The sequence below is a fragment of the Tachysurus vachellii genome, chromosome 16 (assembly GCF_030014155.1).
Source record: "Tachysurus vachellii isolate PV-2020 chromosome 16, HZAU_Pvac_v1, whole genome shotgun sequence".
Taxonomy (NCBI): Eukaryota; Metazoa; Chordata; class Actinopteri; order Siluriformes; family Bagridae; genus Tachysurus; species Tachysurus vachellii.
Window position 1 is genome coordinate 9462527 of NC_083475.1, and position 15959 is coordinate 9478485.

The 15959-nt window shown below is 37.3% G+C and overlaps 1 protein-coding gene across 4 annotated transcripts in view; it reads right to left on the minus strand.

Moving 5' to 3' along the window:
- sfmbt2 (Scm like with four mbt domains 2) overlaps nucleotides 1-15959 on the minus strand; it is a 52484-nt gene that overhangs the window by 3119 nt on the left and 33406 nt on the right. For 3 of the 4 annotated variants that reach the window (XM_060889045.1, XM_060889044.1, XM_060889046.1), the window contains 16 exons: nucleotides 15065-15153; nucleotides 13932-14175; nucleotides 12222-12319; nucleotides 10637-10738; nucleotides 9749-9896; nucleotides 9354-9436; nucleotides 8555-8681; nucleotides 7093-7206; nucleotides 6318-6360; nucleotides 5788-5852; nucleotides 4315-4454; nucleotides 3944-4053; nucleotides 2818-2993; nucleotides 1471-1640; nucleotides 777-1016; nucleotides 106-237 (listed from right to left, as the gene is read on the minus strand). In XM_060889045.1, the coding sequence (XP_060745028.1) occupies nucleotides 106-237; nucleotides 777-1016; nucleotides 1471-1640; nucleotides 2818-2993; nucleotides 3944-4053; nucleotides 4315-4454; nucleotides 5788-5852; nucleotides 6318-6360; nucleotides 7093-7206; nucleotides 8555-8681; nucleotides 9354-9436; nucleotides 9749-9896; nucleotides 10637-10738; nucleotides 12222-12319; nucleotides 13932-14175; nucleotides 15065-15153 (2081 nt within the window). Of the gene's footprint in view, nucleotides 1-105; nucleotides 238-776; nucleotides 1017-1470; nucleotides 1641-1665; nucleotides 2994-3943; nucleotides 4054-4314; nucleotides 4455-5787; nucleotides 5853-6317; nucleotides 6361-7092; nucleotides 7207-8554; nucleotides 8682-9353; nucleotides 9437-9748; nucleotides 9897-10636; nucleotides 10739-12221; nucleotides 12320-13931; nucleotides 14176-15064; nucleotides 15154-15959 lie in introns of those variants that run through there. The other variant, XM_060889047.1, reaches the window with a different exon arrangement.

Below are 15959 nucleotides of genomic sequence, written 5' to 3' on the forward strand. Positions count from 1 at the left end.
CTATAAAGAGAAAGAGACAAAGACAATGAATCTTCACTGTATGCACTGTATTTCGGTGTGTGTGTGTATGTGTGTGTGTTTGTGTGTGTGTGCGTGTGTGTATACCTGATCTTGGAAAATCTTGGCTAGTGAGGCACAGTCTGTAGACATGATGAAGTTGACTACATCTGACACGCTCCACTCCAGAGGATTCTTCTCTAGAACCAAGCGGCTCTCTTCCTCTTCTGCATGTGTCGTCTGTATACATACACACACACACACACACACACACGCACACAGTAATTATATGTACAAGTGGAAATCCTTTTAACGAATGCACTGATCATAAAGACAGATTGATATGAGTACCAATATGTTTTTTTCAGTATGGATATTCCTCTATGTGGACCTTATTTATCCAAGTTTAATAAAAGTTGTGTGTAAGAATTGCAGGCAACACACAAGTTACTATGTTGATAAATGGCATTTGTAAAAAAGTGTGTATGGAACAGCTGATTATTTTTAGTGACAGGCACAAAACTGCATAAAAAGCAATGAAAATGACAAAAACGACGGATAAAAGCTGAAAGCTGCTTCCTAAAAGTGACATGTAGTAAATCTTGTGGCTGTAAGCTACCTCAGACAACCACTACTTTTATCTGTGCTATTTCCTTCGATTGTCCTGTTTAGCCCACAATGTTCATCCGAATGAAGTGGATTTTGCATGAATGCTCCAGCTAATGAATTAACCAGTGATATTATTTCACAAACATTGATAGTGCAGATAGTTGTCTCACCTTTGTGTGTGTGTTCTTGGCTGCCTGGTTGTGTGTGTAAGAGTGTGTGCGCGTTGATCTGCGCAGCGATGGCCTCTCTGTGGACGTCTCGGTTCCGGGCAGCGTGAGCGACCTGCAGGGTCGGCCTCGCCGTGTAGAGAGGCTCACAGGAGCATCTTCACGCAGCTCCAAGCTGGAGCTTTCCCCACTGTACGACTCCTCCTCTTCCTCTTCATCAAAATCATCAAAATCATCACTGTCCTGTAAGGAGAAGAGCAAAGTTATGAGAATGATTTTCGATTTTCTAGATTTTAGAATTTAGACATTAATTATTTAAAGAAGTAAATGGATTTTCCATAAGGAAACAAGGCTAAAACAGTATGAATGAAATCAGATGAGAGTCATTTGTTCTTTGCGCACAGTTGGATTTAAAACTTATTCTAGTAATTAGGTCTAATGATTACATCATACTTTTAACTATGAGGACTTAAAATCCATTACGTTGAATAGAAATAAGAAGAAATAAGAAGTAACAGGATATGTTGTGGAACAGGTTACAGGTTACAGTGTAAGGTTAATACTAATCAGTAAAGTGTATGGATGAACTGTACTAGGCATTTTGATAAAAAAAAAAATATTAAAATCTAAAACAATTGCTTTTATTTAGCAGAACGTGAGGTTTGTGTGTGTGCGTGTGTGTGTGTGTGTGTGAGACCTGAGGTGACTCCATGGCGTGGTATCCTGTAACAGTAGAGCGCCGCTTCTTTTGAACAAAGACGGCTTTACGTTTTTTTCTGCGACGGGCCGGTTTGACCGTGTCGCCGTCCTTGGTGCACTCCCCCAGACTGGGACGGCCAACTTTCCTCTTCTTTCCATAATAATGTGCTACAAAACACAGGCATTTTAACCAGAACATTTAAATACAAGAGATGTTCAAGTGAGGGTCTTCACAGGAAGGCTGCACAGAAAATAAAGCATCGACTCGCTGCATAATTTCATGTTATCTCAGTGTTAATAATATATTAGTAGTAACAGTCCATATAAATGAAATGTCCACATATAGTCAGTTACTACAAGTTAGCGGGTCATTAGTTACTAGATCAGATTGCGTAATTAAATTTAGTGCACATCTGTTTTACTTTATTACTTCACACTAGTCTAGATCTGATGCTATGCAACTAGACCTTGGAATTTGATTATATATTAATGAGTAAACACAGTAAATATCTGGTAATCTGTGCAACAGATAATATGACATACCTGGTAAAATATTTGAGAAAGAGATGGTTAAAAAAAATCACTGGATTTGAGTAGAATTACAGTACACACTCCATACCATGCATTAAAAAACAAAAAAAAATCCACTTCAGGCTGTTTACAGTCATACACCATCCCAGTATGGATTATTTTCCTAGAACTGCCTCCTTGAATAATGTATGTAATTCTTGATCAGCTGAACTTTTCCCTTTGGAGACATTTGTTTATACTTTGCATAAGAAGTCCCCGGTATCAGTGCTTGGTTCTAGTAAAAGTCAAGTAGGAATTTCTTTAGGACAGAGGACTTCTTAGTAAATAAACTGCCTTATTAACTTTAAGAAGGAATAAAAACAGAGGCTGGTAAAGGGTTGACAGTTTATAGCTGTTTATAGCTAAACTTAGACACTTATGCATAACCTTACACGCTCCATGTGTTGTTCATTCATAAATAAACATTGGTAGCGTTTGTAATAATAGTTGCTGATTTTCTTTCTGAATCGACGTCCTGAATCATTGAACGTACTCTATATAACACGCATAATATCATGTGTATATAAAATATATTTACTCTATATTTGTTTCTTCTTTCTTGTTTTTTTTTCCCTCTGTTTTTCCTCTCTACTCTCTCTTTCCCTCTTCTCGTATCTGTTTATATTTCTCTATTTCCTAATATATCTGTCTGCATCTGTCTCTCCAAAAATATCCTGTCTCTCCTTTCCCACTCTTAATATGCATCTCCTTCTCTTAATAGTTTTTGTCCCTTCTCTTCTTTCCAGTCTCTTCCACTTAACATTTGGACACTTACTATACTTGGTCTTGGTGTGTGTGGAGCAGTTCTCTGGACACTTCTCCGAGATGAGTGTAGGACCGAACAGGTTTGGACAGCACTGCAGTCTCGTACACACTCTACGGCAGAAATCTGTCACCTGCTCAGCCAAAGACACAATCCTCACACTTGCGCGATAACTCTTCCCTTTATACCTGCAGGAACACACAAAGCCACAAATCCACTGACTACGTCCCCAGTATGCTAACAAAGCCAAGATGGAGTAAAAAAAAAGGCCTGTTGGAATGGAAAATTTTGCACTGCTCAAGTCTATTAAATATGTGCATGCATGAGTATGCAAATTGGCTTTCTGATTATGCAAATGATTCTGTTCATTAGAAATACGGGGTTTCTATTCTCAATTTTATTGCACACGGAGACCTACTGTCATGTATAAAAAAATATGTTGCAGTGTCTTGAGTGCAATGCTGTTGCATATTAGTATTGTGTATTTTGTTTGTCACGGCACAGAAATGCAAAGCCCTTAACAATGAAGCCTATGTGAAACCCAGGACAATTTGATATGTTGCTTGCTGCATGCTACATAGCTAAAATGCTGAATTGCTAAATAAAAATTATATACAGCTAACATTTTAGGATGCAATTAATGTAAGTTGGATTTCCTCTGCCAAACAACAGGTGAGATCTAATTTGAGATCTTATCAAATCCTATAAGCTGAAAAAGAAAAGACAGAAAGAGTAATTCTGTACTCTCTGTACAGAAGGAGGCTGGCAGCTTGCAGTGTTTATTTGTGATCAGATATATATATAGAATCAGCATGTGGATGTTAAGGTTATAATAAGACAAGGCAGTGGGTTAGGCCTGAGGCAGGGTTAGGGCTGTGGTAGGGGTAGGATTAGGCCTGGGGCTGTGGTTAGGGTAGAGTTAGGGTTTAGGTTTAGGGCTGGGGTACAACTGAGCAGCCAATTTTCATAATTTCCCATTTCTTTTGGTCTTTCAACCAATTTGGCTGTAAATACACTCAATGCTAAAAATCTGTACTTTATTGACTTATTTTATCATGTGATAGACAGCTGAAATGTTCAAAAAATTGAGTGCAATTGACAGCATGTCTTCTGTGTGTGTATCTGTGTCTGTCCGTACTTGGCTTTGAGGGTTTCCTCCAGACAGTTCCACTGTGGATCGACCACCAACTGTAGCTCTCTGAGAACACGGCTAGGCTTGTAGGCCGAGTTGATCAACATCGTCAGTACCTGCACAACACACAACACACAAGGCTTTCTGAATGAAGAATCTCACTATGTTGGCTTATCTCACAAGTACACACACACACACACGCATGCACACACAAGCAAAAAAGAATCAGCATGCAGACTTATATCATAACATATATCTTTGTTTATCTCTCCATTGCTCTTTTCCTCTTTCTGACAATTTCATATTATACAGATTCTCTTCCTTTGTCTCACACTCACACACACACACACACTCTACACCAGGGACTGCCACTCTACCTCCTTAAGGACCAGTGTACACTTGCCAGGCCCCACAGCTTGTGGTAACTCAGCGATTCTTCCCTTGTTGAGGTATGGCCCAGAAAAACAGTGATGATTCACAAAGATCTGAGAGCAGCAGTACTTTCCATTTACTGAAACTGTAATAAACAAATGACACACATTACAACTCTAAATAGGACTAGATCTGACATGCAGTACATATTTATTATTTTTTTAAAGAATAGAGCTGTAATCAATAACGTTAGAGAGCAAAAAAATAAATAAATTACTATTGTTCAAAGAGCAAAAAAAAAAAAAAACATGGCCGTTTTAAAGGTTGTGCAAAGGCTAGAGCAAACTATTTCTTTGCTTTGATGAAATGTTTACTGTCATTGAAGTAATGCAAATGTCAAGGGAGGTGTGTACATATTAAATAGAAGAGGAAATAAAGTTTGCTCGTGACACCAGGAAGTAGAGCTGGTAAACAAAATGGTCTATCAGAGAACGTCTGAAAAATTGAGACTTGTCGTATGACCGGTGCGTGGTGCTTCATTTGCTCTGCTGTTGTAAAATTATTTGTATGTTCAAACCACACACAAGCAACATTCCCCAAATCAAAAACCGGCAAGAAAAAAAACACCCTTGGCCACACAGACCAATTGAGACTCAGATCAAGACATGATCGTCATGCAAGGAATGTTTTTATTAGTTTAACTCACACATTTAGGGTAAATCATAAATACCTTCCTGTTCAACAATTATCCACTTTAGCTAGGGCAAACCTATAAGCATTGTTTGTCACTTTACATAATACAATAGATGAACTGCCTAAAATCGTGATTAAGTCACATAAAAAAAACTATAAGCTAAGAAACATGGGCAAAAAGACATGTCTTTTTTGATGTACTAGAGCTGTGTGTTTAAGACCTCTGGGCAAGTTCATATTTACGAGTTGGGAAGTAATTACAACTTCAAGGGGGTTTAAATCGATTCGGTTAGAGCGAGTTGGAGGTGAACCTTCTCTTAATTATCTTGAAAGAAATTTATTTTTTATTTCTACTATTGGAAAATAAAGACAAAGAATATGAAACGTCTTCCCTCCAATAGATTCTTGAATGTTAACCAGTTTGCTTGTATTTCTTTAACATGCTGCATAAACCAAACACGTAACAACATAAAATAACTGAAATCAGCTTCTGAGACAAATAAACTTGTCTCCACTAATTTCACAATGTTGCCTCATTGACACAGCCCAACTTAGAAACTCTGAGCTCAAAGAAAATCCAGAGCTTCCTACTCGTAATTACAACTTTGTGGTGGCATTAATGTGGCTTCAACTCGTAAATATGATCCAACATGACTTGAAACACACTCTAAGATTCAGAAGTATTTCCCATCAAATTCACGAGACTGTAATTAGACAAATCTTACCACTTCTACAACACTGTCTTATAACAAATGTCATGTTTGAAACATTAAATAAGAAACAACCTGTGTCCATGGCAACAGACTGGCAGTGGTCCAGAGAGACAGTTTCTTTGGGTGGAGGAGCTAATCTGCAACACAAACATGATCATTAACCACCATCCTAATGTACTATAACTAATCAACATCTTTACATTAGCACACGCATTCACAAACCTGTCTGACATTAACATACCAAAGGTGTAAAAAAAGGTTTATGAAAATGGTTAAACATTTCCGGGAAGTCCGACTGCGTCAGGATTTTAGACTGAAAGCAAAAAGCGTCATATTTTCGAGTGAAAGCAGAACGCTAGTGTCTCCTCCTGTAAGCGAGTTCGGAGGCCGTAGCATCGAGGGGAAATGAAACAGAACTTTGTTGAGACTGGGATGACTCTGTTACGCGAGCACAGATGCACACAGGATTAAAACGCTGATGTCTCTGCGCCATTAATCTTGTAAAACTTAGCGCAATGGTACGGAGAAGTGGAAGAGCATGTATAAATTATTTGGATATAAATGTAAGCAGAGACGGAGTCTGAACTTTCCAGTTAACTTACTGTTTCTCCGGCTGCACCACAGCAATCTTCTTTACAGATTGACCTAAAGAATGTGACATAAAAGCTATTACATGCATATAAAAAACATTAATTGTATAAGTATTCACCCCCTTGAACACCCACATTGTGTAGTGGTACAGCCTGGATACGTGCTTGGGATATTTATTATGTCATTATGTGTTGTTCACTTAGTTGTTTGTTTGCTTCTCCTCTGCACTGACCCATGGTTCTACCTTATTCTTTTAGTAATGAAAATAAAAGTGCTCTACTGGAAGTGCAGACAATTTGGATTCGAATAACCAAACCCTTATCGATGCCTTTTTAACAAAATTGTTCCAGTTTCTTGTTTTGTATTGTATTTTCAACTCCAGAAGTGTTTATATTGAGATCATCTGACACTTTAATTGCACGCAAGTAAATATTATGTGACATTATGATTGAATGGACTATTATAGGGCTTTCAATGAAATGAGGGAGAATACTTATGCGATCAAAAGTTGTAGTGTTTTTATTTGTAAATAATTTGTCATCCAAAATATCCTCCCTTATATTTCTCTATACACTTCAATATTAGGAGGGAATTCAGTGTTGATTCATGATTATGGTAATTTTACAAAAGTGGGTGATGGAGGGACAGGAAACTCCAAAATATATGATTAGGAGAGAGAGAGAGAGAGAGAGAGAGAGAGAGAGAGAGAGAGAGAGAGAGAGAGAGAGAGAGAAGTGTGAGAGACTCTGAGACACTAAAAGGAGTAGAGATACATCTCATACTCACACACTGCCTTGCGTAAAGGTGTTAGAGTGTACACATTAGCTTCACACCAGCCCACAGGGAAGATATCCATACTCTCAACATCCACTAAACACTCGGCTAGGGGTTTGGTCAGGCCTGATGTGAGAGAAAGAAACAAAAAAGTTAAAATTAGCTAAATGAACAAACAAAATTATATATATATATATTCAATGACAATGAATATATATCTTTTGCACTGACTGATATCCAGTACGGAACAATAAAACAAAACTCATCCCAGGAATGAAGCCGTGATCTTGAGTTAGCATTTTAGCGCTTCCTGTATTTTTTAACAGGTTTTTGATAAATGTCTGAAATAAGGTCTGTGCTTAACACAAGCTCAAGATGTTTTTATGTTTTATTCTGCAACGAAAATACACCAGTAATACTTTATTTATGATTTTCTTAAGATTTTACAGGTCTTGAAAAGGCAAACAAAAAAACTCGTTACTACAGCCTCATTTGGTTTATATTCACACTTTATTTATGAACCACAAAAAGAGCACAGGCTTTTCTGTAAATCTGTGATAGTCATGGGGCTTATTTAGTGCAATATTCCAAAATAGATCAGGGTTCATTTGATTGGAGGATCACTGACATGCTGCCACTGTTGGGCCCTTGTGCAAGGCCCTTATCCCTCTCTGCTCCAGAAGCAGTGTTGCTCTGACCCCAACCTCCAAAGTTGGGATATTCAAAGAAAGAATTTCACTATGCTGTAATTTATATGTGACAAAAATACAGGTTTCTATTCTATTCAACAAAAATACATCATCCCTGCAGCACTCAGGAATGCATATGCACCAGCAAAGTCAAAACAAAACAAAACAATACAAAAAAAAAAAAAACGAGCAAAATTCTGTAAAGTGCAGCACAAAGCTTTAATACTAATCTAACTAAAACAAATTACTCAGTTTACCACAGCGAGTGATGTTAGCAAAGACGACAAAACAAGTCTGAAACTGGCCTGCTGCCTGCGTTGTTAAGATAAACCCTTTAAATTCTCACTATGTTGAGTGCTCGATCTGATAACATGACAGAAATACACATGCTTAGTACTTCAGATTTGTTCATAAATAAACACAGAAGAGTGATTACTGTTTGTGTGGAGTTTTAAATTTCCTTCTGTGTCCATGTGGGAATCCTCTGAGTTTTCTGGCTTCATTCTACCTCTCATAAACATAAAAATACTGTTTAAAAGGCTAGAAAGCTTCTCTCATAAACCCCAGGTTTAAGAGTTGTGAAGAGATGGAGGAAATGGTGCAACTCACATCAATGCTTGTGTTTCATATTTACAAATCAACAGCCACTTTTACTTCATTTCACCTTGTAACTATAAAAATGACCAAAACAGTTGACACCAAAGAAAGCAGCAAATATAGAGAATGACACACACATACACATACACACACACACACACACACACACACACACACACGTCTCTCACCTTCATATCGTAGCCAGAGTAGCCGACCTTTAACCTGAGTGATGCGTGCAACATTGATTTCAGCTGGCTGAAGTGGATTTACAGCTTCCAACCATGTGTCCTTATGGAAGCCCCGACTCTGTGACGCCTACACACACACACACACACACACACACACACACACATACAGGAGAGGATGGAATTAATAGCAGTATCAAAACAAAATGATTTCTGGCAAGACTTAATTACTCATCCTGAATCAGATACAAGAGAAACACAATAACAGTTTAGAGGAATTGGCAAATAATTCTAATTAAAAAATCGAAAAACACTAAGCCTACACGTTCATAACAATCCCACGCACGACACATTTGAAAATTGTTTCCTGGGAAAGCACTCGTGGAAAAATGACCAGGCATGAAGAGTGTAAATAAAAACTGTGCTCAAGTGTAAGAACTGAAAGCAAAAACTCTCCACCGAGCTAACAGAATAAGATCTAGTGTATTGTCAGAGGTCGGATTTGATGAAGAAGAATGTATAAATAGAAGTACACAGAGGTGCACTGTGGGCCAGTAAAAGGGGAAATCCTCAAGCATCTTTATATAATCCCCAAAGTCTAGATGAAAATAAAACTCAGACACACACACACACATATCACTAATATACTACTACATGTCTCTAGTGTAGGATTGAGGCAGCTAACAAAATGGGGTGAAGCTGTAAGTTTGATGAACCTGTTAATCGAATATAGATACAAGTTGGTGTAAGTGATAAAGCAACAGCTCTGTGTGTGTGTGTGTGTGTCAGAGAGTGTTCTTACATTGGGGAAACAGGCATCTGGGGCAGCCTCAGTACCCGTGTGCTTTAGATAGTCTGCCCAGTCAAAGTCCTGAGACTGGAAACCTGAGAGAGAGAGAGAGAGAGAGAGAGAGAGAGAGAGAGAGAGAGAGAGATATTATAATTTCTATATGTTCATAATGTTTCTATGGAAACTCAACCTTATAAGTAATTGGTTTGTTATTAAGAGTTCTTCTCTTTGCCATAATGGTTTGTCAATACTTTACATGTATATGGTCATGCCAAAAAAGCTTAGGGGGAGGGGGGGGGGGGTGTTAGGTTTATACAGAGACAGAGAATTGCACACACACTCACATTTGAACAACAAGAATAAATTCACCAGCAATTAATCTGGGCTAAATGGCAGTGTGGACTCACCCCTAGGCCTCTGCAGACTAACACCATTCTTCAAACACCACTGGATTGGCAGGATGCCTGGAGAATCGGCATGACACAGCACCGAGCAGGGTGGGGCTTCACCGCTCAGGTCGTCTACAGTGACCTGGAAGTAGTACTCATTATATACCTAGGAGATTTATGAGAAACACAGACGGAAAGGATAGAAGGTCTTGGTTATTCAGTTCTGTTACAGCAAACCTGATTACTATGTGAATGATCATATTTCATTCAAAGCCTATTCAAGTTTATATGGACAGGATGAAGTTGGTTTGGTGTTGACCCTTGTGGTCGAAATCTCAAGGTATGCGGTGTAAAATTGTTCGCGAAGCATACGGAGGAAGAGATCGGCTGTCAAATTAGGTATAACAGGTTGACTGTTTACAGAATTTACAGCATTTACACTGATTTCATTTTACCTTGTGTCATGAGGGTAAAAAGGTAAAAAAAAAATTATGTAATGCACCTTAGAATAGAGATAAATATAACGTTTCATCTGAGATAGTGTTAAAGTACACAGGGAATCTAAAGAGACTCCATAAATAGGGAAAATGAACAATTTTAACAAAAACATCTCTGCATATTATATAGCTTTTTTTTAGAATGCCTGTGACAAAGTAAGACAGTAGCAAAAATCCTTCTTATGACTGGGTCAGGAAGATGTTGCAAGGTTGTGATGGACATAGAATTACATGCAAAACACCAGATGTGTGAACACGAGTTCATGATGCCTGGGACTGATGACTCTGTGTGTAGGAGGATTGTTTATGGAGACTTTTGGGGCACCCCAAAGATTAATATTTGAATGCATTTGAATGTTTTGGAATGTATTATAAATTTTACTATGTGTGTGTGTGTGTGCGTGCTCACTTTAGTAACCGAAACAGGGCAGATGTGGAAGGGTTCTTGTGGTGATACCATCTCCAGCTTCATCCCCGTTTTGAATGAGTGTTTACGCAAATCGGCATGATCCTGTAACACACACACATGAACATACACACGTTCATTTTTCATGCCTGATGCGTTCGTTTCGTTTAATGCTGTGATGTATTTCCTGTCATTTCCTCATTGCTTCTCCCTCCACCTGACCACTAACAGCTCCCAGATGCCTTTTCCCTTGTGTCTCCCAAGTCTTCATTGTTATGTTCATCTGTTGTTCATTACACTTTGGATATATAGAGTATACTGTACAGTACACCTTGTTAGTCAGGTTTTACCACTGTTACTCTGAATTACTCACTCATGTGCTGTCTTTTTTATAATTTAGCTATTAGTCATTTAACAGACACTTAACCAGAGCAACTAACAAAACATGCATTGAGGCCACAATGACAGGCAAATCTAAAAGAATTTATATTCTGAATGATTAGAGACTAATGCTGACACCACCACTAGTGCGCAATTAACCATGGTCGATATGACGTGCACAAATATTCAGAATATTTATGTTTGTGTAAAATGTCAACCAAAGTTATGTTCAAGAAGCTTGAGTCAGGTTAATGTGTTATTAATTTAATTTAATTTAAAACAAAATAAAATACAATTAAATTAAATTATTATTTTACTTGTTTGCAACAAGTTTGGAATAATGATAATAATAATAAAATAATAATAATAAGTATTATTATTATTATTATTTTCATTCAGAATCAAGAATGTGCTGCATGATGAAAAAATATACCAATGTAAAAGCACTATATATATTTATATATATATATATATATATATATATATATATATATATATATATATATATATATATATATATATATACATATATAAATGTGTACATGTTCTGCATCCAGGCTGAATGCCTGCCAGTTCCCATCCTGCATCTGCCTCAGCATGTTATTTCGATGCCTATCTTCCCACCCATCCAACCACAACATTATTTTAAACAGATCTGTAACATAAACTATGTTTTCTTATTGGCACTTTTTTGTGCATGGAGTGCTAAGTGAACCAAACACGTTAATAGCTAATGAACAGAATATTAAGCTGTTTGTAAATGTAGCCAATACAAAGCCAGGACACTAAAGCAGCAAGATCTTGCATTATGGCATGAGTAAATCTGAGAGGAGGATATTCCAGGGGATTCCAAATATATCTAGCATGTGTACAGATTTGATCCCAGCTACAGAAATAACGTTTTGCAGAGCTTTCTGACGGCGAGATACAAGTACAAGAGATTTGATGAGCCAGCAGAGTGTTCAGTCAGTTAATGCTTGTTTTGTGGATAATGACTTGATTGTGGACTGTGTGACTTTTAATTAAATGTTGCTTGATGTGTATTGAACCTCTGCATTTATGGCAATCACGGTCCTATATATAAAAAAAAAGGAGGCTTTGACAATGTTTTAAAATGATTAAATTCTCATTCAAGATTCTGAAACAAAAAAAAAAATCAGACGATAATCTATGGCTTATTTCCCTACAAGTGTACATGCTCAGCTACCTTAAAGACCTCCAGAGGCAGGGGTCTATCCAGGGCTTCAGACGTGGCTGTCTCTATAGCCTCAATCCACTCTGTACTGCTCCTCAGGTCACGCAATTCTGCAGAGGAAAAGAGAACAACACTGTACATCTACTACTGTGCTTAATCTATTTTTCTATCACCCCATCATTAATAGTATATTTTAGACCTCAGAGCTTTTGATTTCTCTGATCAGAAGCCTTTATTTTTTCTATAGTAACAGTTCATTCGCATAGTGAACACCTGACATTATTTATAAAAGGTTTAAAAAAATGTACTGTTATTGAAGAAGACTCAGACGTCAGTGCTTTGTGACAGCTATAGGAAAAGCTTCACCACACGGGTCTCCAACCTCCTACAACCTCATTAACATAACAAGTTGTGTTCTCTTTTGTTCCTTTTATCTAATTAACTATAAGTAAGGGTAAAAGAGAGACCCCGGTGAGCGAAAGACTGTTTATAGCCCTTATAATATAAGCAATAACAGGAACTTTTTTCTTAGCTTGTAACTATACATAACTATACACTATAAAATATTCTTTAATAAATAAAAAAATAGTTATCACTGGTAAATTCTGTTCATGTATCAGGAATAAAACACTGCTGGACTTGTTGTTATAGGTAAATATTCAACTTTGTGAGGGTAAAAGCACTGTAATTACTTCCATTCCTGTGACAGTTGGGTTTTATTCCTTAAATCTATGATATATTACAGTACATAAGGTGCATATCTAATATTATCCAAGATTTTGGTCACAGTTATAGAGAAGATGAATAAGGATCTGTTTTTCAGAAAAACAAGAGAATGACTCACTCCCACACCCACCCACTCACAGCACATGCACAAAGACACAAACACATACACACACATGCACACTCACGGTGCTTTTGGTGATTTTCTCTGAATGTACAGAGTCACAGCAAACTGATTTTCCCCCTTCAGTTAGAATGTAATGTGCTATAGTGTTTATTTCAACAGAGCAAGAGACAAACTAAAGGATTGTGCATGGTGGGAATGGAACAGGGAAACGCTAATCTAATAAAAGTTCACAGTCTAACACTAAAGGGCTATTAGTTACAATTCCCATAGTACCCATAAACTACTGTACGGTATATTATTACCCAAACTAACTGCATTGTATTTACTGTAATTACTGCAAGTGGATGAGCCAAATACATGAAAGCTATTATCGATTGAGTAATGAGGTTAAGAAACAATAAACCTCAGCACATAACTATTCATTTGTGCAGCATGTGTACTTTACACCTAGACTCCGTGAGCATTTGTCTTGAGACGCTAAATATCAACGAATGATATTCCAGGGAAATGTATGCATGCTTTAAAATCAGTCGATAATCTATGGCTTATTTCCCTACAGGTGTACATGCTCAGCTCAGCTCACATGCTCAGCTACAAAATCTGATCCGACACGATTTTAAATACTAAAAATCTTTTGTGGCTGAAGATGACAAGCTGAACTTTTTTAGCGTATTTATTTTAAGAGAGAAAAAGAGAGGTCCGTTCGAGGGAGCGACTGTTTACGGGTGTTATAAATGTAAGGTGTTTTTTTTTTTTAAAATCATTTTAAAACATATTAGCTTTGAAAAATTGCTGTGGTATAAGAGGAATAACACTTGTGTTATTATTTGAAAATGATAGACTTTGAGGTGGTAAACTATAAATATTCTTACCTTTTGGTGGTTCCATTTTGAGACAGTTCTCTTTGGCCCAGCCCAGCGGACGAAGCCTGACGTCAAGGTAAAAAATCCATATGTTGAAGGCAGGCTCTTCAAATCCCACATAGCTGAGCCAAAGACGTCCACCGACGTTTCGCTGCACTCGCACTGGCCAGTATATAAACGGCTCGCTGGCATCACGGATCTCTAACACACACCCGGGCACCATTAGATCCACAGTGTTCTTACCCCTCAAAGGCTGCAAGAGAAAACAAAAACACGTGCTACTGACCTGCAGGATTTTCTAAAAGTTTTATCAATATTTATTATTTCAATATTTCTATCTATAATTATTAGTTATTTAATCTTATATAGGTAAATAAATTTAGAAAAACTGATTTTAGTTCATAGGCTAGTTCCTGCTTCAGCACTGATACTTTCATGTAGCTCAGGAAGTAGTGGAGCTTATTATACTGACTGTTGCTTGATGGGTCAAGTGCAAGCTTCATAAAAGGACCAATTTTAAAGGGATGCATTCAATTCTACTTCATTGTACTATCTTTAGCAAATACAAAGGATTCTTTGATGTAGGAGATGGCACAGCAAGAACAAATCAGAAAATGAGATCTAATCAGGACTATAACTCTGATTATAATATACTATATTGTATATTATATTATAATATAATATGACACGAGCTTCTGTGCTTTCAGTTGGAGAAATGAATTCAGCTGAGTTACTTTATCCATATGAGTGCGTTTTAATAATTCAAGTCAAGTCAAGTCACTTTTATTGTCACATCACCACAGCACATGTGCCTATGGTGATTAATTGGTACATCCTTAATTAATGCAATAAGGTAGACAGATTTATTATTGTGTACATTTACTGCACTTAAAATACAGTTTGTTGCAGATTATTTACCGTTATTTTGGCAGCGTTTTTCTGAATTAATAAAACCTAAAATGACAATGTCCTAAAACAGGTTTTGTTTCAAATATGAAACGACTTTTTTGACTTAATTAAAAATTAATTTCAGGAAAAAAAAACAGGAATAATCTTTTTTTAAATCTTTCACTCTATATATGTACTGTATATCTTCTGTATATCCTAAGTAATGTTTATATTAAGCCTCCACGTATACACACCCCTTCAAGCAGGTTAGCTGGTGCTGTTCGTGAGCCTGTGAGTTCCTTGACCAAAAACTCAGTCCAGTCGCTGTACTTCTCTTTAATAGCTGTGAAAGAGATGCAAAGTTAAAACATCTGACTCAGTTACTGCGAAAAGTAGTAGAACCCAAAGAGTTTATGTGCATTTGTGTGAGTGGGGATACATTTCAGTATAATCAAACATCAAGGGACGTGTCCTTAACACGTAACGCATGCATGACTCTCGTTCGCATGATTGCACAACGTGTTTCAGCCACTCAAACAGCTGCAAACCCGTAAATCAGCTCACTTTTCCTTCTGCTTCAACCTCTAACACTCAATAGCACACGATAATCACCATGGGCAGCATGGGTGGATCATTCCCAAACTACAGACTGTCAAGCTCAAGGCAGCTGTTGCAAATTAAAAATCATTACCATGACACTTTTAAATGCAGAGTTCGATAATCCTGATCCTGTCCTGATCCTGACCCCTGCGATGCTCAGTCTTGCAGACATGGCATAGAAGAATGATGAACTGCTTTCTTGTATCATGCTGAAATAACCAGCTTGTAAATGTTTTACAGCCAATAGTACTGACAACTCAGAGCACACAGGCTGTTCATAATAATGCAGTGACCCACGTAGAGTACAGTACAGTACAGTACAGTACAGTAAAGAAATATACTTTATTAATCCCCGACTGGAAATTTGCCGCCACACAAGAGGGAGGACTAAGACTTAACAATTCACAAGGCTTTAACAGTGCACAGTAAACTCACAATACACCACAAAAAATAAAAAGAAAAAAATAAAATATACATATGAATAACTATGTTATTTACAAACGTTTCTGTACAGATTAAGTACACAACATATATTACAGGTTGGATGAT